This window comes from Salvelinus sp. IW2-2015, linkage group LG17 (assembly GCF_002910315.2).
Source record: "Salvelinus sp. IW2-2015 linkage group LG17, ASM291031v2, whole genome shotgun sequence".
NCBI lineage: Eukaryota > Metazoa > Chordata > Actinopteri > Salmoniformes > Salmonidae > Salvelinus > Salvelinus sp. IW2-2015.
Window position 1 is genome coordinate 10536489 of NC_036857.1, and position 27836 is coordinate 10564324.

Here is a 27836-nt window from a genome sequence, read left to right on the forward strand (position 1 = left end):
TTACCTGTGAGGACGGAATCTAAACAAAAATCAGAAAATCACATTGATGATTTTTAAGTAATTAATTAACTACTTTAATTTTTCTGAATTAACTACCTTTACTTTTTTTTTATAAAGGGTTACTTTTGTGCGCTGTATTTATGGATTGATGTCGTGCAATACTGGAACGAATTGCAAAAATCGCTGAGTTGGAGACTTATATCTCCCTCACTAACTTTAAGCATCAGCTGTCAGAGCAGCTTACCGATCCTGCAGCTGTACACATCCATCTGTAAATAGCCATAACTACCTACCTATCCGCATATTGTTTTTAATTTACTTTTTTTGTTCTTTTGCACCAGTGTTTCTACTGCACATCATCCTCTGCACATCTATCACTTCCAGTGTTAATTTGCTAAATTGTAATTACATGCTAATATGGCCTATTTATTGCCTTACTGTGTGACTAGGGTGGGCATTCTAGTTTCTTTATTTCTATGTTTCTGTTTCTATGTTTTGGCCGGGTATGGTTTCAATCAGGACAGCTGTCTATCGTTGTCTCTGATTGGGAATATATTTGGGCAGCCTGTTTTTCCACCTTAGTTGTGGGTAGTTGTCTGTGTTAGTGGCCTATATACCCTAGTCAGCTTCACGGTCGTTTTTGGTATTTCTTGTTTTGTTGGCGACATTTATAACATTAAAGAAATGTACGCTCACCACGCTGCACCTTGGTCCTGTCATTTCCACCCTGACGACGATCGTGACACTTACTCTTATCCATTTGCACACTGTATATAGACTTTTTTATTATGTTATTGACTGTTATGTTTGTTTATTCATGTGTATACTCTGTGTTGTTGTTTGTGTCGCACTGCTTTGCTTTATCTTGGCAGGTCGCAGTTGTAAATGAGAACTTGTTCTCTACTGGCTACCTGCAAAAATAAAGGTGAAATAAATAAATCATTTTTTTTTTTTTTACTTCACATTGAGGGCATGTATCATTACTGTTGCTCATCTAAAATCTATATTGTGTCTTACCTAACCAGTGAATGTGTGGCTGTGGACCATCCTGTAATGCCTGTTCACTGTTTGATGTCTTTTGCTGGATAAAAACCAAGTCACCTGAAGTGTGGGTGTCCGGGTGGCTATATAAAGTTGGTTAACACAGGTGCACAAGTTTGTGTCAAGAACTGCAATGCTGCTGGATCTTTCTCGCTCAACAGTCTCCCATGTGTATAAGAATGGTCCACACCCAAAGGACATCTAGCAACATGACACACTGTGGGAAGCATTGGAGTCAACATGTGCCAGCCTCCTGTGGAACGCTTTCAACACCTTGTAAGGTCCATGCCCAGCGATTTGAGGCTGCTCTGAGGGCAAAAGCAGGGGATGTGCAACTCAATTATTGGAAAGGTGTCTTAATATTTTGTACACTCAGTGTAGATCTGACATGCAACACATAATTGATGAATGGGATAACACACTGGTCTGTACTACATCAACCTCAACTTGGTGAAGACGTGTGTTTTTAAAATAGTATGATAAGTTCTAGGTGAGAACTGGAGAATTTCAGATTTCCATACTGTAGTGCGGATTAGATATATTTGTATACTTCAAACACTCTGCCATTCAATATGCAATGTTTATGTTTTTGTAGAAAGGTCAAACACATTTTGGTCTACTTTCCTACATGTACTCTCTGAAGAAAGCTTTTAGCCATCTGCTTCAGACAAAACTCTCCACAGTAGTTCTAACGAGAGCGTCTACATTGAAAACTGGTCACTTTAATAATGTTTACATAGTGTTTGTTGTACTGAAATCGTTTCTGTAGTTAGAACATATCAGATTAGCATTCCTGCAGCATTATTTTGTTTAAATGTTATTTGATCTCTGAGAAATTAAAATAGTTGATTACTGACTTTATACAGTGTACGTACATACATACTGTTTTCTCTACGTAGCTCATCCTATATACTGTAATTCTGCTGTACATACCCTTTCCTACTATACTGAATACTGTCCATACTGTCTATTCACCCACGGCTTATATTCACCGACTATGACATTGCTCATTCTGAGTTAAATGGCTAAAATGTAATCTACGTAACCCAGAAGTAATTATTTATCATGAGAGGGCCATAAACATAACTAACAATGCTGCATACTCCAAGAAAGTGTCAAATGTCACCATTCTGGTAAAATAGTTGTAAATTGCTGAGGTGTAGTCCCTTTGAGGGCTCAGGCTCTTCTTGTTTCTTCTTTTATATTTAATTTGATTTATTATTGTACTGTTAGACACTTACTGCACTGCTGGAACTAAAAACATAAGCATTTCACTGTACCTGATTAACATCTGCTAATCTGTGGATGCGACAAATAACTTTGATTAGATATTGTTTTGGTTGGTCGCAGGCCTTACCTTCACCACGGTAACCATGCGTCATTGGTGTGTGGGTCGGTGATGATGGTGAGTGACCTATGGGGTCACGCGTGATGATCTGTACACAGCGTTCCAGTTGGCGAGCGTGGCTGGTCGCGGTCAATCACGGTCAGGTTGCAACCGCAACATTGATCCGGTTCTCTGGAACTCCCCGAAACCTGGGAGGGAAAGAAAAAGGGAGAGAGAGATTAGAGGAAGTTAGAGGAAATCTTCTCTTTGTAGGAGTCAAATGGTTAGTTTATCATGTCATCACAAACTACTCAGAGCATTAAACTATCTAAACACCTACTGTCCTCTGCCTCCACGTTCTGTCTTGTTCTGAATCATTTTCTTGTTGCGCCTCCTACTCCCATCTTTGGTGGGAACGGAGTATTCTTCCTTTCTGTTTCTTCTGAGAGACTGGGGAGGGAGAGAGAGAGCCTGATTTTGGGAGGGCTCAAGCAGCAGTGTGCATGTGTTTGTGCCTCTTTCTGAGTGGGTTTTAGAGTTCTGTCGCAGCAGAAACGTGCTTTGTCCTGATAGACACACAGCAGAAGAGTGAGCTGCTGCTGTCATGCGTCTGTCTGTAATGGTTGGGAACTGATAACTGCTCTACAGCCGGTACAAGGTCAGGGTACTCTCTCTGCATGCTGGAGCCACAATAAACATTAGCCCTTACCTACCCCTGACCCCAAATACCCCTACCAACCTTGCCTCCGCCCCTATCACCCCATCACCAGCACAAGCAGTGGTTCCGCGTCTTTCTTCATCTCGTCATAGCAACAGGCGTGTAGTACAGTATAGCGCCGCCACACAGAGTCACGTGTCGTCATGGGTAACAGGCATGGAGGAGCGTTGAGCCTCTTATGGTGAGTGTGGGATATACAAGAGTAAAGCCCGGCTAAACACTCCCAACAGACCATAATACCCGCATGCCTCACGAGACACAAAGAGACACAGAGACACACAGAGACCCAGCACACGACACAGGCAGTTAGGGAGCTGTGGCAAGAGGTTGTCTATAGAAGACCAATGACATTCTTAAGGAAACAGGGAGTGGTCCTGTTGCCTGCTAGGATTGGATAAAGAGGAGCGTGTGTACATCTTAACTAAGTCTGCTTTGCGCTGCTTGCTAGGCCAGAGTATCCCATACTAATTTGAGAAAATGTATCTCTGTAATAGGGACATGTAGGGACACATATAACCACACTAAGCAGGGGGGTGTACGGGAGGCAGGGGGAGGTGTATGGGAGGCAGGGGGAGGTATAGGAGGCGGGGGGAGGTGTAGGAGAGGCAGGGGAGGTGTAGTGGAGGCAGGGGAGTGTAAGGGAGGAGGGGATGTGTAGGGGAGGCAGGGGGAGATGTAGGGGGAGGTGTAGGGGAGGCTGGGGGAGTTGTAGGTGGAGCAGGGGGAGGTGTAGGGGGAGGAGTACGGGAGGCAGGGGAAGGTGTATAGGAGGCAGGGGGAAGTGTAGGGGAGGCTGGGGAGGGTGGGGAGGTGGGGGAGTTGTAGGGGAGGTTGGGGAGTGGTGGGGGAGGCTGGGGTGGGAGAGGTGGGGAGGAGTAGGGAGAGGCAGGGGGAGGTGGTAGGGAAGTAGGGGGGGTGTAGTGAGAGTAGGTGTGGGGGGGCGGGGAGAGGCAGAGGAGAGAGGGCGGTGACAGGGAGCTTCATCATGGGCCAGGTGATGTAAGGATGAGGCAGGAGAACAAGATGCAGGCAAAGCTGGTGTTCTACTGGCTGGGGTTATTCCTCACTATTGAGCATGGGGTACACACACATGCTGCAGGACACAAAGACATCTACTTTTTTCTAAAACCACAGGAAAAAATACACACCAACACACACACATAAGCTGTGTTTGAACACCATACTAAGTCTGTATACCACATACTTATTAATGAGTATATACTACATACTTAGTTCATTTTAGTATACTGTAAAAACGGTATCCTTCAGTTGATGTTACTGCTTCACCTGTCTCCCGGAAGTTGATGCTGTTGCTATGCAACTTCTGGCTAGCTTGTTGCATAACACATTACTAGCTAGACATCTTACGACTTCATTAACAATGTCCTTTGAGAATGCACAATGACATCCACTAGCATGCTAAGAAGGAGTGAATAACCAACTCAATAACGTTGGTAGTTAGTTAGATAGCATATAGTTAATATACTGGAAGTTCGATGTATTAGTAGCCAATACATCTGCTGTATGATATGCTATGCGGTTCGTAAGGATAGCGTAGCTAACAATTGTCACCCAACATAACGTATACGTACTTATTTGAAAAGTCATTATTTATTACATTGCTCAACATTTTTTACGTTTGTCATAATTAGTTAAAGAATGAATTTGTATCTGTCATTGGCTTTGGCGCATATTTTACCATTTTCTTAAATCTGAAAACTTGTGAAGCTCCATTTTCTAAGAATTGCATTATGGCACTTAAGCACGAATAGTGCACTGCTTGTATACTTCTTATTTTGGCGAATGTAGTTCGACATCCGGGAACTTTTGGCATACTAATTATATCTACAATGTGATTTTCTGGATTTTTGTTTTAGATTCCGTCTCTCACAATTGAAGTGTACCTATGATAAAAATTACAGACCTCTACATGCTTTGTAAGTAGGAAAACCTGCAAAATCGGCAGTGTATCAAATACTTGTTCTCCCCACTGTATATATTTGAGGCCATACTAGTAAGGTTGGCAATACGAGAGGTCTTCAGACAGATTTTTGTATTATTTTCCTTGAAAGAACTAGTGGAATTTTGAGTTCTTCTCCTCTATTTGGGAAGTTGGTCTGCCTGTTCTTCAGTTTGAGAGAGATATTCTGAGAGCAGGTTTGAGTCTCTTTCCTCTGTACATAAAAAAAAACAGTTAAAAACTGTATAACACAATAGTGTCTTTGGAAAACTGGTTCATATATTCCAAAGTCAATAGCAAATGTGACTATGTATATATTTATGTCGCCGTTAATGTATTTAAAGCCTATTCCGGCAAGTTAACCAAGTATTTGCTGGCTTGGCTAGCCATGTTAACAAAGCGCTAACTAGCACTGTAACATGCTGACCAAATCAGACGTGCACCTGTATGTGCATGTTGATTTTGTACCCCCACACCAGAAACGATCAGGACACGCAGGTTGAAATATCAAAACAAACTCTGAACCAATTATATTAATTTGAGGACAGGTTGAAAAGCATTAAACATTTATGGCAATTTAGCTAGCTAGCTTGCTGTTGCTAGCTAATTTGTCCTGGGATATAAACCTTGGGTTGTTATTTTACGTGAAATGCACATGGTCCTCTACAATTAATCCACAGGTAAAACAAATTCCTTTCTCGTCATCTCTCCTCCTTCCTCAGCCTTCCTCAGGTTTTTTACTTCTTTGGACTTTATATGGTGGTTGGAAACCAACTTCACCGTGCATTACTACAACCAACTGGAGTGTGGACGTCAGTTCATCTTTCAATCACCCACGTGGTTATATGCTCCTAAACACCAAAGAGATGGGAGAGGCCAAACATGCAGCGCGTTGAGCGTCACAAATAGAGCCTATTTATAATTTAGCATCTGGCCACGCAGACGCTCGCAAGCAGTGTGGTTGCAATGATTGAATAACATATATGTGTACATTGTTTTTGCGCACGCGCTGCGAGCGGTGTGGTCAGCATGTAAGTCTGTAATGTCACACTCGCTATTGCTAGCAGGTGATTTATTGAAATATGAAGTGAATGTTTTTTCATACTACCTTTACATTTTTTTTATAAAAAGGGTTCTACTTGTGCGCTGTATTTATGGATTGATGTCAGTGCCAATAACTGGAACGAATTGCAAAAATCGCTGAAGTTGGAGACTTATATCTCCCTCACTAACTTTAAGCATCAGCTRTCWGAGCAGCTTACCGATCCCTGCAGCTGTACACATCCCATCTGTAAATAGCCCATCCAACTACCTACCTCATCCGCATATTGTTTTTATTTACTTTTTTTGTTCTTTTGCACACCAGTGTTTCTACTTGCACATCATCCTCTGCACATCTATCACTCCAGTGTTAATTTGCTAAATTGTAATTACATCGCTAATATGGCCTATTTATTGCCTTACTGTGTGACTAGGGTGGGCATTCTAGTTTCTTTATTTCTATGTTTTCTGTTTCTATGTTTTGGCCGGGTATGGTTCTCAATCAGGGACAGCTGTCTATCGTTGTCTCTGATTGGGAATCATATTTGGGCAGCCTGTTTTTCCACCTTAGTTGTGGGTAGTTGTCTGTGTTAGTGGCCTATATAGCCCTAGTCAGCTTCACGGTCGTTTTTGGTATTTCTTGTTTTGTTGGCGACATTTATAACATTAAAAGAAATGTACGCTCACCACGCTGCACCTTGGTCCTGTCATTTCCACCCTGACGACGATCGTGACACTTACCTCCTTATGCCATTTGCACACACTGTATATAGACTTTTTCTATTATGTTATTGACTGTATGTTTGTTTATTCCATGTGTAACTCTGTGTTGTTGTTTGTGTCGCACTGCTTTGCTTTATCTTGGCCAGGTCGCAGTTGTAAATGAGAACTTGTTCTCTACTGGCCTACCTGCAAAAATAAAGGTGAAATAAATAAATCATTTTTTTTTTTTTTACTTCACATTGAGGGCATGTATCATTACTGTTGCTCCTATCTAAAATCTATATTGTGTCTTACCTAACCAGTGAATGTGTGGCTGTGACCATCCTGTCAATGCCTGTCATCACTGTTTGATGTCTTTTGCTGCAGATAAAAACCAAGTCAACCTGAAGTGTGGGTGTCCGGGTGGCTATATAAAGTTGGTTACACCAGGTGCACAAGTTTGTGTCAAGAACTGCAATGCTGCTGGATCTTTCTCGCTCAACAGTCTCCCATGTGTATTAAGAATGGTCCACCACCCAAAGGACATCTAGCCAACATGACACAACTGTGGGAAGCATTGGAGTCAACATGTGCCAGCCTCCCTGTGGAACGCTTTCAACACCTTGTAAGGTCCATGCCCCAGCGATTTGAGGCTGCTCTGAGGGCAAAAAGCAGGGGGATGTGCAACTCAATATTGGAAAGGTGTCCTTAATATTTTGTACACTCAGTGTAGATCTGACATGCAACACATAATTGATGAATGGGATAACCACACTGTCTGTACTACATCAACCTCAACCTTGGTGAAGACGTGTGTTTTTAAAATAGATATGATAAGTTCTAGGTGAGAACTGGAGAATTTCAGATTTCATACTGTAGCTGCGGATTAGATATATAATTTGTCACTATTCAAACACTACCTGCCATTCAATATGCAATGTTTATGTTTTTGTAGAAAGGTCAAACACATTTTGGTCTACTTTCCTACATGTACATCTCTGAAGAACAGCTTTTAGCCCATCTGCTTCAGACAAAACTCTCCACAGTAGTTCTAACGAGAGCGTCTACCATTGAAAACTGGTCACTTTAATAATGTTTACATAGTGTTTGTTGTACTGAAATCGTTTCTGTAGTTAGAAACATATCAGATTAGCATTCCTGCAGCATTATTTTGTTTAAATGTTATTTGATCTCTGAGAAATTAAAATAGTTGATTACTGACTTTATACAGTGTACGTACATACATACTGTTTTCTCTACGTAGCTCATCCTATATACTGTAACTTCTGCTGTACATACCCTTTCCTACTATACTGTATACTGTCCATACTGTCTATTCACACCACGGATCTATATTCACCGACTATGACATTGCTCATTCTGAGTTAAATGCTAAAATGTAATCTACGTAACCCCAGAAGTAATTATTTATCATGAGAGGGCCATAAACAATAACTAACAATGCTGCATACTCCAAGAAAGTGTCAAATGTCACCATTCTGGTAAAAATAGTTGTAAATTGCTGAGGTGTAGTCACCTTTGAGGGCTCAGGCTCTTCTTGTTTCTTCTTTTATATTTAATTTGATTTATTATTGTACTGTTAGACACTTACTGCACTGCTGGAACTAAAAACATAAGCATTTCACTGTACCTGCATTAACATCTGCTAATCTGTGGATGCGACAAATAAACTTTGATTAGATATGTTTTGGTTGGTCGCAGGGCCTTACCTTCACCACRGTAACCATGCCGTCATTGGTGTGTGGGTCGGTGATGATGGTGAAGTGACCTATGGGGTCACCGCTGATGATCCTGTACACAGCGTTCCAGTTGGGCGAGCGTGGCTGGTCGCGGTCAATCACGGTCAGGTTGGCAACCGCAACATTGATCCGGTTCTCTGGAACCTCCCCCGAAAACTGGGAGGGGAAAGAAAAAGGGAGAGAGAGATTAGAGGAAGTTAGAGGAAATCTTCTCCTTTGTAGGCAGTCAAATGGCTTAGTTATCATGTCACTCCACAAACTACTCCAGAGCATTAAACTATCTAAACACCCTACTGTCCTCTGCCTCCACGTTCTGTCTTRTTCTGAATCATTTTCTTGTTGCGCCCTCCTACTCCCATCTTTGGTGGGAACGGAGTATTCTTCCTTTCTGTTCTTCTGAGAGACTGAGGGAGGGAGAGAGAGAGCCTGATTTTGGGAGGGCTCAAGCAGCAGTGTGCATGTGTTTGTGCCTCTTTCTGAGTGGGTTTTAGAGGTTCTGTCGCAGCAGAAACGTGCTTTGTCCTGATAAGACCACACAGCAGAAGAGTGAGCTGCTGCCTGTCATGCGTCTGTCTGTAATGGTTGGGAACTGATCACTGCTCTACAGCCGGTACAAGGTCAGGGTACTCTCTCTGCATGCCTGGACCGTACACAATAACAACATTAGCCCCCTTACCTACCCCTGACCCCCCAAATACCCCCTACCAACCTTGCCTCCGCCCCTATCCACCCCATCACCAGCACAAGCAGTGGTTTCCGCGTCTTTCTTCATCTCGTCATAGCAACAGGCGTGTAGTACAGCTATAGCGCCGCCACACAGAGTCACCGTGTCGTCATGGGTAACAGGCATGGAGGAGCCGTTGAGCCTCTTATGGTGAGTGTGGGATATCAAAGAGTAAAGCCCCGGCCTAAACACTCCCAACAGACCATAATACCCTGCCATGCCCTCACAGAGACACAAAGAGACACAGAGACACACAGAGACCCAGCACACAGACACAGGCAGATTAGGGAGCTGTGGCAAGAGGGTTGTCTATAGAGAACCAATGACATTCTTAAGGAAACAGAGGAGTGGTCCTGTTGGTCTGCTAGGATTGGATAAAGAGGCAGCGTGTGTGTACACTCTTAACTAAGTCTGCTTTGCCGCTGCTATCGGCTAGGCCAGAGTATACCCCATACTAATTTGAGAAAATGTATCTCTGTAATAGGGACATGTAGGGACCACATATAACCACACTAAGGCAGGGGGGTGTACGGGAGGCAGGGGGAGGTGTATGGGAGGCAGGGGGAGGTATAGGAGGCCAGGGGAGGTGTAGGAGAGGCAGGGGGAGGTGTAGTGGAGGCAGGGGGAGGTGTAAGGGAGGCAGGGGATGTGTAGGGGAGGCAGGGGGAGATGTAGGGGGAGGTGTAGGGGAGGCTGGGGGAGTTGTAGGTGGAGGCAGGGGGAGGTGTAGGGGGAGGAGTACGGGAGGCAGGGGAAGGTGTATAGGAGGCAGGGGGAGTGTAGGGGAGGCTGGGGAGGTGTAGGGGAGGCTGGGGGAGTTGTAGGAGGTGGGGGAGTGTAGGGAGGCTGGGGGAGGAGTAGGGAGAGGCTGGGGGGGAGTAGGGAGAGGCAGGGGGAGGTGTAGGGAGAAGTAGGGGAGGTGGTAGTGAGAGGTAGGTGTAGGGGGCGGCGGGGAGAGGCAGAGGGAGAGAGGGCGGTGACAGGGAGCTTCATCATGGGGCCCAGGTGATGTAAGGATGAGGCAGGAGAACAAGATGCAGGCAAAGCTGGTGTTCCTACTGGCTGGGGTTATTCCTCACTACTGAGCATGGGGTACACACACATGCATGCACGGACACAAAGACATCTACTTTTTTCTAAAACACACAGGAAAAAACTACACACCAACACACACACACATAAGCTGTGTTTGAACACCCATACTAACGTACTGTATACCACATACWTATTAATGAGTATATACTACATACTATAAGTTCATTTTAGTATACTGTAAACGAACGGTATCCTTTCAGTTGATGGTACTAGCGCTTCACCTGTCTCCCGGAAGTTGATGCTGTTGCTATGCAACTTCTGGCTAGCTTGTTAGCATAACACATTACTAGCTAGACATCTTACGACTTCATTAACAATGTCCATTGAGAATGCACAATGACCATCCCACTTAGCCATGCTAAGAAGGACGTGAATAACCAACTCAATAAACGTTGGGTAGTTAGTTAGATAGCATATAGTTAATATACTGGCAAGTTCGATGTATTAGTAGCCAACTACATACTGCTGTAATGATATGCTATGCGGTTCGTAAGGATAGCGTAGCTAACAAATTGTCACCCAACATAACGTATAACGTAACTTATTTGAAAAGTCATTACTTTATTACATTGCTCAACATTTTCTTAACGTTTGTCATAATTAGTTAAAGCAATGAATTTGTATCTGCTCTCATTGGACTTTGGCAGCATATTTTCCACCATTTTCTTAAAATCTGAAAACGTTGTGAAGCCACTCCCATTTTCTGAAGAATTGCATTATGGGCACTTAAAGCACAGAATAGTGTCCACTGCTTGTATACTTCTTATTTTGGGCGAATGTAGTTCGACATCCGGGAACTTTTGGCATACTAACTATATCCATACTATGACCAATAAACATACTACATACTCAATTTACGTCACAAATAGTATGATCAGTGCGGTTAGTATGAGTATTCGAACACAGTAGTACTCTATTACAGATAATCACACAAACAGACAAACACATCCACTTTGAAACACACACAAACCCCACCCACTGCCTGTCTGCCCACCTTGAAAAATAGGCCAGCCTCTGATAGGCCTGATGAAATATTAATCTCAAACATTAAAGAGAAATTCCCCAAACRTTCTATTTCTGGGACGCTTTGATAGATTTACTGCAAACCCTAAATATTTGCATAATGGCCTGCGTTGTCGACAAAATTGATTTTATGTAGCCTACTGGTGAACTGAATGATTTATAGAGGGAGCTTGTAAAAAGTGCTCTGCTCATCGTGGCTCCAAGACCTTTACTTTGCAAAATAACAGGGCCAATCATCATCAATATCAGCCAGAACATTTATTTAGCTACCCCCATCTGTGCTGGGTGATTGAAATGCACTTTAACCCACACAAATACAGTGGATGAGACTCCATCCGTTTCAAACTACTATCATCAATACGCTACCACAACTGTAGAATCCTAATGCAGTAAAGAAGGGTCTGATTTAAAATGGGCCTGACTGTGTGTGTATGTTCTGAATGGACATGGTATAGCTAGAATAGTACATCATATCTAATACTGTAGCTCCTCAGTCGCTTCTTACCTACCACGCTCTCTTCACTCACTTCTCCTTTAACCCACCACCAGATGGGTATAAATAAAAAAGGAAGACATTGAATATCCCTTTGAGCATGGTGAAGTTATTAATTACACTTTGGATGCTGTATCAAGTCACTACAAAGATACAGGCATCCTTCCTAAATCAGTTGCTAACTCAGAAGGATTTCACCATGAGGCCAATTGTAACTTGAAAACAGTTACAGAGTTTAATGACTGTGACAGGAGAAAACTTAGGATGGATCAACAATGTACTGTAGTTACTCCACAATACTAGAATACAAATATTCCAAAACATGCATCCTGTTTGCAATAAGGCACTAAAGTAAAACTGCAAGAAATGTGTCAAAGAAATKTACTTTATGTCCTGAATACAAAGTGTTATGTTTGAGGCAAACACAACACATCACTGAGTACCACTCTTCATATTTTAAAGCATGGTGGTAGCTTCATTATGTTATGGGAATGCTTGTCATTGGCAAGGACTAGGGAGTTTTTTATGATAAAAGACTAGAGCTAAGCACAGGCAAAATCCTAGGGGAAAACCTGGTTCAGTCTGCTTTCCACCAGACACTGAGAGACAAATTCAACTTTCAACAGGACAATAACCTAAAACAACAGGCCAAAAATCATTGCACTGGAGTTGCTTACCAAGACGACATTGAATGATCCTGAGTGGCCTAGTTACAGTTTTGACTTAAATTGGCTTGAAAATCTACAGAAAGACTTGAAAATAGCTGTCTAGTAATGATCAACAACCAACTTGAAAGAGCTTGAAGAAGTACAAAAATAATAAGGTGCAAATATTGTACAATCCATGTGTGCAAAGCTCTTAGAGATTTACCCAGAAAGACTTCACCAAAGGTGATTCTTACATGTATTGATATTTTAGTGTTTAATTTTTACAACTGTTTTACAATTGTTCAAATTTTTTCCACTTTAACTATACAGTGAAGTTTGTGTAGATCGTTGACAAAATGTTTTAATTAAATCCATTTTAATCCCACTTTGTAACACAACAAAATGTGGAAAAAGTCAAGGGGTGAGAATACAGCACTTTCTGAAGACACTGTATGTGTGAAGCATCATAATCTAAACTGTTAGGTCATCTTTCTGATGTCCCTTTCTTTCCTCTCACTTCTGTCTCTTACCTTTCTTATATCCCTGTCTTCCCTGCTCTCTCCCCATCTCCCTCTCTCTTGCTAAATGTCCTTCGTTCCTCCCCTTCTTCCTCACCTCTCAGTGCTCTCCTAATGATTGTACCGTGAAGCTCTCTACCTGAATAAGCTGTTTCCTGTTGCACTGGAGTGCTGATAAACAGCTGAATCAATCAGCTCAGATCACCCCCTGGGCCACCGGAGGGCTCAGCACGCCTTAATGACTGACACAGGTGAATGACACACCACACACCACACACCACAACACACACACACACCACACACACACACACACACACACACACACACACACACACACACACACACGCGACTAAACACGCGACTAAACACGCTCAAGGGCCTGTCCCCAAATTTTACAACAATCTCAGATCAACGCTAAAGCGTCTCTCTCTCTCTCTCTCTCTTTCTTTCTTTCTCACCTCACCTTCTCTAGCTGATGGGGTGTGAGAGGGATATTTCATTGTGTTTGCCACATAAGGCATATAAGTTAACTCATACAAACTATTACCACCTGCCACCTACACTGTGTAGTACCTGTCACACATACCCGGGACCCAGATTCCAATTCAGCTCATGTCCTGACATATCTTTGCTTACAACCATAAGATGAGTTATCTTCTTAATTGCTTACACATAAATAACTTAAAAGGTCTGAAGTATACCTCTCCTCTGCTATACACACCCTCACACACTCCAACAAAATAACACAGAATCATTTCTCCCTATACACCATTGTGTCAAGCACCTCGCTGTAGAAATTAGTGCCAAAAAATCCCCTTGCTGTTTCCTCTCAGCTAACCCTCCCTTACTCTTTTAGCCATCATACCCATTCCAGCCATCTGGACAACAAATAACTTTTGGAGTTTTCTCAGTTCCCAACTATCAGGAATACTGCTTCTACTCCCTGCCTCCCCCCACCTCCCACCTCCACCCGTCATCGCCCCGCCCCACCTCCCCTATCCCTGCATCCCTCCACTCACCCTCCACACATTTACTATGTCTTACAGCATAGTGCCTCCAGGGTATGACTGTGTGTGTGTCTGTCTGTCTCTTTGATGTGTGCGTGTGCATGCACTTTTTGAGACCAGGCTTGGTTAAGAGGTACTCATCACTGCTGGGGGAACTATAACAATCAACATTCCCCGGGTAAGCAGAAGATGTATGGATACGTTGGCAGCAATGTGTGCTAGTCTCCATGCCGTTTGATCACACACTTCATTCTTTACTTTGATTTGGTCCTGTGCCTCCAGGAATGACCTTTTCTTTTATATACGTTAAGGATCATCCTCATAACCATTATCACCACTATTATCATAAGTAGGTCTACTTGCTATTATTTTCTGGGTGATGAAAGCTGAAGATTGGACATTTATTTCACTCAGGTCAGGTGTGTGTGTTTTTTTTTAGATGATGCAAGGGCTGTGTTTCACCCCTTCCCCTCTCCCGCTCTCCTCATCCCCTCATCTTCTATCCTTCTCCCTGACTTCCTCTCCTCCATCTCCCATACCTTCCCCATCTTCCCCCTCCCCTTTCCCTCCCCCTCCATGTTCCCCTCCCTCCACTCACAGTTCTGGAGGTGAGCTCGGGTGGGTTGTCATTGATATCGGTCACAGAGATGATGGCGGTGGCCGTGTTGGACAGGCCAAAGTTTAGGTTGCCCTCCATGTCCGTGGCCTGGACGATGATGCTGTACTGGGACACTTTCTACAAGACAAACACGCAGAGAGAAGAATATAAACAGTTAAGCAGAGCAACCAGTGATCAAACATACACAGAGTCAAACAAAGCACTCAATGGTCAAATACACCGAGTGTACAAAACATTAGGGACTCTTTCCATGACATAGACTGACCAGGTGAATCCAGGTGAAATCTATGATCCCTTATTGATGTCACTTGTTAAATCCTCTTCAATCAGTGTAGAGGAAGTTGAGGAGACAGGTTAAATAATGAATTTTATGCCTTGAGACAATTGACACATTAATTGTGTATGTGTGCCATTCACAGGGTGAATGAGCAAGCCAAAAGATGTAAGTGCCTTTGAATGGGGTATGGTAGTAGGTGCCAGGCAAACCAGTTTGAGTGTGACAAGAACTGCAACGCTGCTGGGTTTCCTGTGTGTATCAAGAATGGTCCACCACCCAAAGGAAATCCAGCTAACTTGACGCAACTGTAGGAAGCATTGGAGTCAACATCGGCCAGCATCCCTGTGGAACGCTGGACACCTTGTAGAGTCCATGTCCCGACGAATTGAGGCGGTTCTTAGGGCAATAGGGGATGGTGCAACTCAATATTGGGAAGTTGTTCCTAATGTTTTGTGTACTCAATGTATACACGACTGCATAATGAGTACAAGGAGGTCAATGTATCATTTTCTTTAGGTTGTGCAGAAACAATAATCAATTTTACACACCAGACATTTTGTCTCTCTCTCACACACGTTAGGTTGCCTCTACAACAATGGTTCTCTCCTCAGCAACAAACCTTGAGCCTGATGACAGCTTTTCCAGTGTGGGCTGGTCAGTCTGTCTGTCTGACGTAATTAGAAGCAAAGGGATTCGTTTATCCCCTCCCCTGGCTGTCCCCTCCCCTGTTCTTCCTACTCTACACCTTACACCTGTACCTTAGCCCCTACCCCGGGCCCCATCACTCACCTTAATGGGAGCCCAGGCACTTTGAAAAGGAACACTGTGGTGAAATTGTTCTTGGAGCTGTGTGTAGGGCTGTGCCGGTGATGACATTTCGTCAGCTGGTAATTGTCAAGCAAATTACTGCCGGTCTCACGGTAATTGACCGTTAATTAGCATAAACACGTTTAGCATCTCCTGGCTTCCACACATAGCCTACAAGCCCTTTGGAACCTCTACATTTTAAAAGGTCTATTAAATCCATGTAATATAGCCTATACCATCACAATAAATCCATGATATATTTAGACAGGTCTAAAGAAATATGATATGAAGAAAATGTTGTCTATTTCGGATGGACAGAATAGCATACTCTGAGTTGTTCTTATGTTAGGCCCTGATATGGCTACACTAGTTAATTTAGCAGACAAGATTTGCTTAGAATTCTGTGGCAATCTTTTTAATTATTTGATATAATGAAGAACACAATTGAACACAGCTTAATAAAATAGAAAGGCTATTTTCTTCAAACGTTTTCAAAGGAAGTGCACACATGTGGCTATTCTGTGTTGAGCGGTTAACAACAAAACTGATCCTCCTTATATGCTTAATTTAGAGTTATTTATGCAACTTTATTTGTGATACAAACGTTGGGCTATATGTTTTGCTGTTTAATACATTCTAAGGCTGCATGATGGAACTCCAATGATGATTTGAAAAAAGTTGCAAACTGCCCACATTTTATCAGTCTCTAATTCACAATTTGACGAGCACTTGATAATATTCTCACCAGGCCTCAAATTTCCCGGCAGCATCCCCCTTGTGTGACCATAATGCACCCTAAAAAAAATCCATGCCTTTTGTAGCCAAAGTGGCCGTTGTGCCCTTGGGTTGAATTATAATTCCCTTCTCCCGTCTGCGGAGCTCCGAAGCACCTCTCACTCACATGGCTCTCTCAGATGTAGCCAATGCCCGTCACGTGATCAGGTCCTTTTCACAGGTATTTCAGCTAAGAAGTAGGCTACAAGTAAATGAATTCAAATAAAAATGTATTGGTCACATACACATATTTGGCAGATGTTATTGCGGGTGTAGCAAAATGCTTGTGTTCCTAGCTCCAACAGTGCAGTAGTATCTAACAATTCACAAATATACATACAAATCTAAAAGTAAAAGAATGGAATTAAGCTGAATGGAAAAAGAATGGAAATAAACTCAGCAAAAAAATAAACGTCCCTTTTTCAGGACCCTGTCTTTCAAAGATAATTCGTAAAAATCCAAATAACTTCACAGATCTTCATTGTAAAGGGTTTAAACACTGTTCCCCATGCTTGTTCAATGGACCTAAGGCTAGGTCAAAATATTTTTCCACCGGCAAAGGTTTCATAAATTCACAAATAGCGATTAAATATTCATTTACTTTTTGAAAATCTTCCTCTGATTTGTCATCCAAAGGGTCCCAGCTACAACATGTCGTGTCGTTTTATTAGATAAATGTCACGCCCTGACCTTAGAGATCCTTTTTATGTCTCTATTTTGGTTTGGTCAGGGCGTGAGTTGGGGTGGGCATTCTATGTTTTGTGTTGCTATGATTTTCTATTTCTATGTTTTGGCCGGGTATGGTTCTCAATCAGGGACAGCTGTCGTTGTCTCTGATTGGGAACCATACTTAGGTAGCTCTTTTTTCCACCTGTGTTTGTGGGAAGTTGACTTTGTTTAKGGCACATAGCCTTTGAGCTTCACGATTTGTTTTTGTAATGTTTATTGTTTTGTTCGGCATCATTTTGATTTAATAAATAAAATGTACGCTCACACACGCTGCACCTTGGTACTCTTTTTCCAACGGCCGTGACAATAAAATCCTTCTTTATATCCCAAAAATTCAGTTTAGTTGGCGCCATCGATTTGAGTAATCCACTCATTCAACATGCAGAGAAAGGAATCCAAAAAGCTACTTCTAAACTGTTAAAACAAGTCAAAATACGTTTCTATTTAATACTCAGATACATTTTAGGGTAATTAAACTATAAAATTTAATACGGAAAGAAGTATGTTCAATAGGAAAATGATATTAGCAGGTGCGTGTCCTCTTCATCGCGTGCGCATACACTGATTTCTAAGTCTGTGTCCCTGTATCGTTATTCTTCCTCGTTTGGGAAGAAACAAGCCTGAAACCTTGAACAAAGACTACTGACATCCAGTGGAAGCCATAGGAATTGCATACTGGGAGCTAGATTACATTTTTTACCAAAACATTCCATTGGAAGAGCATGTGCTCTCAAAAAAAAAAGATTTCCGGTTGGTTTTTATTTGGATTTTCTCCTACCATATCTATTGTGTTATACTCTCTTACATTATTTTAACATTTCTACAAACTCTAGTGTTTTCCAATGGTACCAATTATATGCATATCCTGGCTTCAGGGCCTGAGCAACAGGCAGTTTACTTTGGGCACGTCAGTCAGGCGGAAATTGAGAAAAATAGACCCTATCCTGAAGAATCATAAACAATTAATGAACATGCACCTGTGGAACGGTCRCTAAGAYACTAACAGCTTACAGACGGTGTGCAATTAAGGTCACAGTTATGAAAACTTAGGACACTAAAGAGGCCTTTCTACTGACTCTGAAAAAMCCCAAAAGAAAGATGCCCATCTACGTGAACGTGTCTTAGGCATGCTGCAAGAGGCATGAGGACTGTAGATGTGGCCAGGGCAATAAATTGCAATATCCGTACTGTGAGACRCCTAAGACAGCGCTACAGGGAGACAGGACGGAAAGCTGATCGTCCTCGCAGTAACAGACCACGTGTAACAATACCTGCACAGAATCGGTACATCCGAACATCACACCTGCGGGACAGGTACAAGATGGCAACATCAACGGCCCGAGTTACACCAGGAACGCACAATCCCTCCTTCAGTGCTCAGACTGTCCGCAATAGGTTGAGAGAAGCTGGACTGAGGGCTTGTAGGCTTGTTGTAAGGCAGGTCCTCACCAGACATCACCGGCAACAWTGTCGCCTATAGGCACAAACCCACCGTTGCTGGACCAGATAGGACTGGCAAAAAGTGCTCTTCACTGACGAGTCGCGGATTTGTCTCACCAGGGGTGATGGTCGGATTCGCATTTATCGTCAAAGAAATGAGCGTTACACCGAGGCCTGTACTCTGGAGCAGGATCGATTTGGAGATGGAGGGTCCGTCATGGTCTGGGGCTGTGTGTCACTCTAAAGTGACCAGTTCCATTTAAAGTGACCAGTGATTCCATGTCTATGTACATAGGGCAGCAGCCAGGTCGCAGTTGTGAGTGATGGCTATTTAACAATCTGATGGCCTTGATATAAAAGCTGTTGTTCAGTCTTTTGGTYYCAGCTTTGATGCACCTGTACTGACGTCGCCTTCTGATAGCGTAGTGAACAGGTTGCGGTGGTGCAGTTGCCGTACCGGGCTGTGATACATCTAAATTGTACATATGTAAAAGTTTGTGAGGGTCTTAGGGGCCAATCCTAATTTCTTCAGCCGCCTGAGGTTGAAGAGGTGCTGTTTCACCTTCTTCACCACACTGTCTGTGTGGGTGGACCATTTCTGATTGTCATTGATGTGTACGCCGAGGAACTTGAAGCTTTCACCTTCTCCACTGCGATCCCGTTGATATGGATAGGGGTGTGCGCTCTCTGTTGTCTGGTGAAGTCCACTATCAAGTCCAAATCCTTTGTTTTGTTGACGTTGAGGGAGAGGTTATTTTCCTTGCATCACTCCGCCAGAGCCCTCAACTCCTCCCTGTAGGCTGTCTCGTTATTGTTGGTAATCAGGCCTACAACTGTTGTGTCGCTTGCAAATTTGATGATTGAGTTGGAGGCGCGCGTGGCCACGCAGTCATGGGTGAACACTCAACCTAACCTGGATGACACTGGGCCAATTGTGCGCCACCCTATGGGACTCSCGGTCCCGGGCTGGTTGTGACACAGCTTGGGATCAAACCCCAGGCTGTAGTGATGCCGCAACACTGAGATGCAGTGCCTAGACCGCTGCGCCACTTGGGAGGCACCATCAGACTATTCTTAATTTAATGTTATCTTTACATATACTAAATCATATATATTCCTTTTGACTTAAAATGGACCATTATCATGGAATGAGATGTTTTACGAGCAGTTGTCTGCAGACTTTTGGTCATGTAGTTTGTATAGGACCAAGGGAAATCACAACAGCTGTGCCACTCTGCTGAGCTGTCCATGGTGCTGCAACCAACCCTTAGAACGCTGAAATATTCAAAGAGGCAGGCAGGCAGGCAGACAGGCAGACAGACAGACAGACAGGCAGACAGAAGACAGACAGACAGACAGACAGACAGACAGGACAGACAGACAGGACAGACAGACAGACAGACAGACAGACAGACAGACAGACAGACAGACAGACAGACAGAAGACAGACAGACAGACAGACAGACAGACAGACAGACAGACAGACAGACAGACAGACAGACAGACAGACAGACAGACAGGACAGGACAGGACAGGACAGAACAGGACCTGGGAGATGTCAGGATAATATGTCTCTTTCCTGGAATTCCCAATTACACTCCCAGTGTCTCCCTCCACTGCTAATTACAGAGTAAATATCCCAATTAGACTGTGACTCCAAATCAGGAGGATTAGACAGCTCAGCTCAGCAGCAGCCTCTCAACCCCCCATAACCACACACACATTCACATGCACTGACACACACACACACACAGTGACATCCACATGGACACACAAGCGTGCACATACACATGCATACATGCACACACACACCCTCCCACATAAACACACATGCTTCCTCTTTATTTTCTTAACATGTTGTCTAGGAGCACTAGCTAGCCTGCCAGCCCCATCAGTGGTGATCTACAGTGTTTACACCAGGCCCACTACCTTAACAAGTCAATAATTATGCAGAGCACCTCGGAACCTCTAAACCACTTCACCATTACGCACTACACTGCACTGTACTGTAATGTACTAACGCTACAGAGCTGCTGTCACTGAGTCTACACTTCATAGACCAGGAGGAAACAAAGGGAAAGAGAAAAGACCCAGAGGCTTGTAYCTGAGAAGTCTACAGGTAAAAACAATCAAGAAGGAAAGCGAGAGCTAAGGATAAGAAGAGCAGTATAAAGATTGAGGAAGAAGGGAAAGTGTTGAAAGGCATGTGTGTTGTAGGAGAGAGGAGTCAGGGGAGAAAGCGATAGATGAAAGAGGGGTGAGAGGGGGCACACTTAGACATCTGGCTTCTTAGAGAAACCCCGCTTTAAGCAAGTCTCTCTTGAGGAGAGGCAGACAGAGACCTTATGGGACTCTAGCCTAACTCTGAAAACTGGGCTAGTAACAGCAACGGCAGTACCACTTTTTCTCTCTCTCTCTCCCTCCTGGTCTGTTAAGTATTTATGTTGATGTTTTATGCACTCAGATTTCTGCAAGGGTAAGGGCTTTTTTATCTGTTCTCTATGGGAGTGATGGAGGAAACTTTCTGGCGTACATACATTTGTGTGCTTCAACAGAGATATTGTGTGTTTGTGTGTTTGTGCAAAAGAAAGAGAAAACGTTGTGTGTATTTCAGTGTGATCTTATTTACAGTGTGTGTGTATGTGTGTGTGTGTGTGTGTGTGTGTTAGCTCTAACCCAACATTGGGAATGAGTCAGGTTAGATAAGCAGTCTCCAGATAAGACAGAGCTGGAACAGCAAGCAGCGGTTCAGCTAAAATGTTTTCCTTTGTCTCCATCAATTTACCTCTTATTTTCTATCCCTCCATCCCTCCCTCCCTCCTTCCCTCCCTCCCTGCCTCCTTCCCTTCCTTGTGTGTCTGCCATATTGTTACCTCTCTGTATCACTATATTATCACTCATTCCTCCATTACTTTATTTTCTTTTTCAATGTCTCTCATCATCTTTTCTTCCTCCTTCAGTCTTTTCTGTGACCAACCATGCTTTCCTCTGCCTCTCATTCTCTTCCTTCTCTCTATACTTCACTGTGTATGTTTGTGTATGTTTGATAGGTCTCTCTCTCTCACTCTCACACTCACCCTCTCACACTCACCCTCTCACACTCACCCTCTCACACTCACCCTCTCACACTCACCCTCTCACACTCACCCTCTCACACTCACTAGGGTTGGGCGGTATCCAGATTGTCATACCGTGACACCATTTATGTACCATCCCGGGGTATATGGTATTACTAGGTATTATTTTTATTTGACAAACAAAACTATTTAGTCAACAGGGATCTTGATGAAGGAGGGGATTGAATGTCTCTGCTGGAACCAATAAGCTTTATCTTGACATCTAGTCACTTAGCTAGCAAGTTAGCAAACCAAATGCATAGCTGGAGCCCTGAGCTGGGTATAATTGTGACCTGTTCCAGGAAGCTAGGCGTATGTCACAAGTCACTACTTCACAGGAGAGGCATTTTTGCGGGGCAGAAATGCCTTCGGGAACATGTAAACTTTCATGTGCCTTAATAGCAAACTTGTATGCCATCTGTAAATACGAATACAATTGTTAAATTACGAGTCTAGTTGGTTTAGCCATGGAAAAACCTTCCCGCTAGCCATGATTGGCTGAGATAATGGTTGGGCTGCACATGCCGAGAGATGGGTTCGGATTGGACTGCCATGTAGCACGCTTCTGTCTATAACATGAGCTGCTTAGTACGTGTAGGTCATCCTTTCTAAAGTGGCTTTTTTGAAAGATACCACGAAGAACTGCACAAGTGTTGCTAATGCTCTCCACTTTCTGGAGGACCRAGTTTTGAAATCAGTGGAACGCCCGGTGGAAGCAGAGTATGATAGATGGAGAAAATTCAGGTGTTTGATTACAAATGTGGAAGGAGTCTAAAAGAGAACACAGAAGGCTGTTGTATGAAACACTTGTATGGATTATATCTTCAAACTAAGGCATCCGTGACAGAAAGGGAGAAGCGTTCATCCATGTATACGGGTAAAAGAGTCTAGCTAGCTACATTTACAGAAAAATATGGGTTTGTTGGTGTTAAAATGCACCAGTTATGCTATTTTGGTCCCCCAGGCTGTTGATGTCAGGCAGCCTGTCATTTTTGTGTTTATACTTTTTCATAACGACAATGACAAGTTTGATTGGTCTGCCATGTAGCTTGCTTCTGTCTATAACATGAGCTGCTCAATATGTGTAGATAATCCTTGCTACCACAGCTTTTTTGAAAGATATCATTAAGAACTGCAAAACTGTTGCTACTACTCTCAACATTGCTGCCCTGAATTTAACAGGTGCTATCGACAAAGATCAGTGGGGAAAAGTTGTGATGGACTAGTTTCTGGAGGACGATCGTGCCATGCTGACTCTCTCTGACTTTGAAAATTAATAGACGAGGAAATCCCTGATTTAGGTAAAAACATTTTCATTGAACCTGATGACAGTGATGGGGAGGAAACAGCGATCAACAGTCTCCGGATTACATCTGCAAACTAAGGGCAACCATGGCCTTCATGACAGTGAGGGAGAAGTGTTAATCCATGTATACAGATAAAAGTCTAGCTACATTTTACGATATTCTACATTTCAAATTTAGTCAGAAAGTCGCTTTCATTGCAAGTTAAAGCATACTGTTAGCTAGCTAGCTAACGTTAGCTGGCTGGCTTGCTAGCCAATGTTATGTGTATGATCTGTGTAGTAATATTATTTGTATCTTACAAAGCCATTTACATTGCTAATTATAGCTAACTAACATTGAAATTAGTTGGTTAGCTTTAGCTACCTGCAGATTCATGCATAGTGCATGGTAGTATGGTTTGGGATTATGGTTCATTCTTTAGCTACCTAGCTAGCTAGCTACACGTCTAAACAAAATGTAAGTAACCATTTCACTCTGCCATTTACACCTTCTGTATCCTACTACTTTTTAGTCTTGAAATCTTTGGTTGTTTATTACACTACCTTACTCACTCTGTTTAGCACATGGCCTCACAAGCAAATCCTTAAAGAGATGGGTGTGAATGATGCTGAATAGGTGTAGACAAAGAAGAGCTCTCCAGTAGGTTTACCAAAACATTCACGGGCCATTTTCTCAAAAGTGGGGTTACAAGTTGATCAAGTTTTAAAGCAGATTTACTTTCCCATTGTTCCTCAACTGCAGTGTATGATATCATATTTTCTAAAGCAGGAATAGGCTTTTATAGGCTAAAGTCCAAGCTATGTCATCCAATGTCGCGACTGCTGTTGGCATCCAAAGATTATCCAACTTGAATAAAGGCTTGGAGGTAAGGACGACAGCAGTGGTGTAGCCTACAGGTGATACGGATGTCACTTATTATTGATATCTACATAGCGCATTGATGTGAATCAATGTTGAATCTGCAGACGTGTTGCTGTGCGTTTTGTTGCTGTGCGTTTTGCTGCCAACTTTACTTTACTTTGCTAGCTGACAACTTTACGTTTTTTGTTTTGTTTTTAATTACCGTTTATATTTTTAGTTTTTCCATCGCAACTTTTTTCCCTCATTCAACTTTTTCACTCCGGACGCTTTATCTGGACATGGTTCGTCAACACCTTCAACAGCCGAAACTAAGTAGTAACATTAACATGATGTCTTCTAATTGCAGTCGCTGTACTCATAATATACAGGAGAACGATCGCCTTACGGCGAGAATAGCTGTGCTACAAGCCCAGCTTCAGACGCAATCGTTAGGCAAGGGTAATTTCAGTGTAGGAAAGGAAGAAAGCGTCTGTGCCACCAGTAAGTACAGATAGTAACGTTAGTATAAATCCCCCCGCACAGTCCCCGCAGCCGGACAACTTTCTCATGGCTTCTGGAGGGAAATGCTGTGGAATGCTCAACCGGTGTCGCTCATTCAGCCGACAGAAACTTTCAACCGGTTTCCCCATTATGTAGCGAGTCGGAGTCGGAGTCGAGTCTGAGTCTTCTCTTGTCTCTACTCCTCCCGTTACGGGGTCTGAGACGCCGAAGGCTCCCACCATTAGCTCTGACAAATTGAAAACCCTAGTCATTGGCGACTCCATTACCCGCAGTATTAGACTTAAAGCGAATCACCCAGCGATCATACACTGTTTACCAGGGGAGGGCTACCGACGTTAAGGCTAATCTAAGATGGTGCTGGCTAAAGCTAAATCTGGCGAGTGTAGAGAGTATAGAGATATTGTTATCCACGTCGGCACAACGATGTTAGGATGAAACAGTCAGAGGTCACCAAGTGCAACATAGCTTCAGCGTGTAAATCAGCTAGAAAGATGTGTCGGCATCGAGTAATTGTCTCTGGCCCCCTCCCAGTTAGGGGGAGTGACGAGCTCTACAGCAGAGTCTCAGCACTCAATCGCTGGTTGAAAACTATTTTCTGCCCCTCCCAAAAGATAGAATTTGTAGATAATTGGCCCTCTTTCTGGGACTCACCCACAAACAGGACCAAGCCTGACCTGCTGAGGAGGTGACGGACTCCATCCTAGCTGGAGGGGTGCTCTCATCTTATCTACCAACATAGATAGGGCTCTAACTCCTCTAGCCCCACAATGAAATAGGGTGCAGGCCAGGCAGCAGGCTGTTAGCCAACCTGCCAGCTTAGTGGAGTCTGCCAATAGCACAGTCAGTGTAGTCAGCTCAGCCATACCCATTGAGACTGTGTCTGTGCCTCGACCTAGGTTGGGCAAAACTAAACATGGCGGTGTTCGCCTTAGCAATCTTATTAGGATAAAGACCTCCTCCATTCCTGCCATTATTGAAAGAGATCGTGATACCTCACATCTCAAAATAGGGTTACTTAATGTTAGATCCCTCACTTCAAAGGCAGTCATAGTCAATGAACTAATCACTGATCATAATCTTGATGTGATTGGCCTGACTGAAACATGGCTTAAGCCTGATGAATTTACTGTGTTAAATGAGCCTCACCTCCTGGTTACACTAGTGACCATATCCCCCGTGCATCCCGCAAAGGCGGAGGTGTTGCTAACATTTACGATAGCAAATTTCAATTAAAAAAAAAAAATGGCGTTTTCGTCTTTTGAGCTTCTAGTCATGAAATCTATGCAGCCTACTCATTCACTTTTTATAGCTACTGTTTACAGGCCTCCTGGGCCATATACAGCGTTCCTCTCTGAGTTTCCTGAATTCCTATCAGACCTTGTAGTCATAGCAGATCATATTCTAATTTTTGGTGATTTTAATATTCACATGGAGAAGTCCACAGACCCACTCCAAAAGTCTTTCGGAGCCATCATCGACTCAGTGGGTTTTGTCCAACATGTCTCTGGACCTACTCACTGCCACAGTCATACTCTGGACCTAGTTTTGTCCCATGGAATAAATGTTATAGATCTTAATGTTTTTCCACATAATCCTGGACTATCGGACCACCATTTTATTACGTTTGCAATCGCAACAAATAATCTGCTCAGACCCCAACCAAGGAGCATCAAAAGTCGTGCTATAAATTCTCAGACAACACAAAAATTCCTTGATGCCCTTCCAGACTCCTTCTGCCTACCCAAGGACGTCAGAGGACAAAAATCAGTTAACCACCTAACTGAGGAACTCAATTTAACCTTGCGCAATACCCTAGATGCAGTTGCACCCCTAAAAACGAAAACATTTGTCATAAGAAACTAGCTCCCTGGTATACAGAAAATACCCGAGCTTTGAAGCAAGCTTCCAGGAAATTGGAACGGAAATGGCGCCACACCAAACTGGAAGTCTTCCGACTAGCTTGGAAAGACAGTACCGTGCAGTACCGAAGAGCCCTCACTGCTGCTCGATCATCCTACTTTTCCAACTTAATCGAGGAAAATAAGAACAATCCAAAATTTATTTTTGATACTGTTGCGAAACTAACTAAAAAGCAGCATTCCCCAAGAGAGGATGGCTTTCACTTCAGCAGTAATAACTTGGTCCCGTGTGGCTCAGTTGGTAGAGCATGGCGCTTGCAACGCCAGGGTTGTGGGTTCATTCCCCACGGGGGACCAGGATGAATATGTATGGACTTTCCAATTTTGTAAGTCGCTCTGGATAAGAGCGTCAGCTAATGACTTAAAATGTAAAATGTAAATGTAATAAATTCATGAACTTCTTTGAGGAAAAGATCATGACCATTAGAAAGCAAATTACGGACCCTCTTTGAATCTGCGTATTCCTCCAGGGCTTAGCTGTCCTGGATCTGCACAGCTCTGCGAGGGCCTGGGATCGGGAGAGACACTTAAGTGTTTTAGTTATATTCTCTTGACACAATGATGAAAATAATCATGGCTCTAAACCTTCAAGCTGCATACTGGATCCTATTCCTACTAAACTGCTGAAGGAGCTGCTTCCTGTGCTTGGCCTCCTATGTTGAACATAATAAACAGCTCTCTATCCACCGGATGTGTACCAAACTCACTAAAAGTGGCAGTGATAAAGCCTCTCTTGAAAAAGCCAAACCTTGACCCGGAAAATATAAAAAACTATCGCTATATCGAATCTTCCATTCCTTCAAAAATTTTAGAAAAAGCTGTTGCGCAGCAACTCACTGCCTTTCTGAAGACAAACAATGTATACGAAATGCTTCAGTCTGGTTTTAGACCCCATCATAGCACTGAGACTGCACTTGTGAAGGTGGTAAATTACCTTTTAATGGCGTCAGACCGAGGCTCTGCATCTGTCCTCGTGCTACTAGACCTTAGTGCTGCCTTTGACACCAGTCATCACTTCTTTTGGAGAGACTGGAAAACATTGGTCTACACGGACAAGTTCTGGCCTGGTTTAGATCTTACCTGTCGGAAAGATATCAGTTTGTCTCTGTGAATGGTCTGTCCTCTGACAAATCAACTGTACATTTCGGTGTTCCTCAAGGTTCCGTTTTAGGACCACTATTGTTTTCACTATATATTTTACCTCTTGGGGTTATTCGAAACATAATGTTAATTTTCACTGCTATGCGGATGACACACAGCTGTACATTTCAATGAAACATGGTGAAGCCCCAAAATTGCCCTCGCTAGAAGCCTGTGTTTCAGACATAAGGAAGTGGATGGCTGAAAACGTTCTACTTTTAAACTCGGACAAAACAGAGATGCTTGTTCTAGGTCCAAGAAACAAAGAGATCTTCTGTTAATCTGACAAT

General features: G+C 43.1%; 1 protein-coding gene across 1 annotated transcript in view; it reads right to left on the reverse strand.

Moving 5' to 3' along the window:
* The window catches only part of LOC111976870 (cadherin-4-like), a 614552-nt gene that overhangs the window by 61792 nt on the left and 524924 nt on the right, over positions 1 to 27836 (reverse strand). The window contains exons 9-10 of the mRNA XM_070447844.1: positions 14655 to 14792; positions 8520 to 8705 (exon numbers count right to left, since the gene is read on the reverse strand). Of these exons, the coding sequence (XP_070303945.1) occupies positions 8520 to 8705; positions 14655 to 14792 (324 nt within the window). The remainder of the gene's footprint in view (positions 1 to 8519; positions 8706 to 14654; positions 14793 to 27836) is intronic.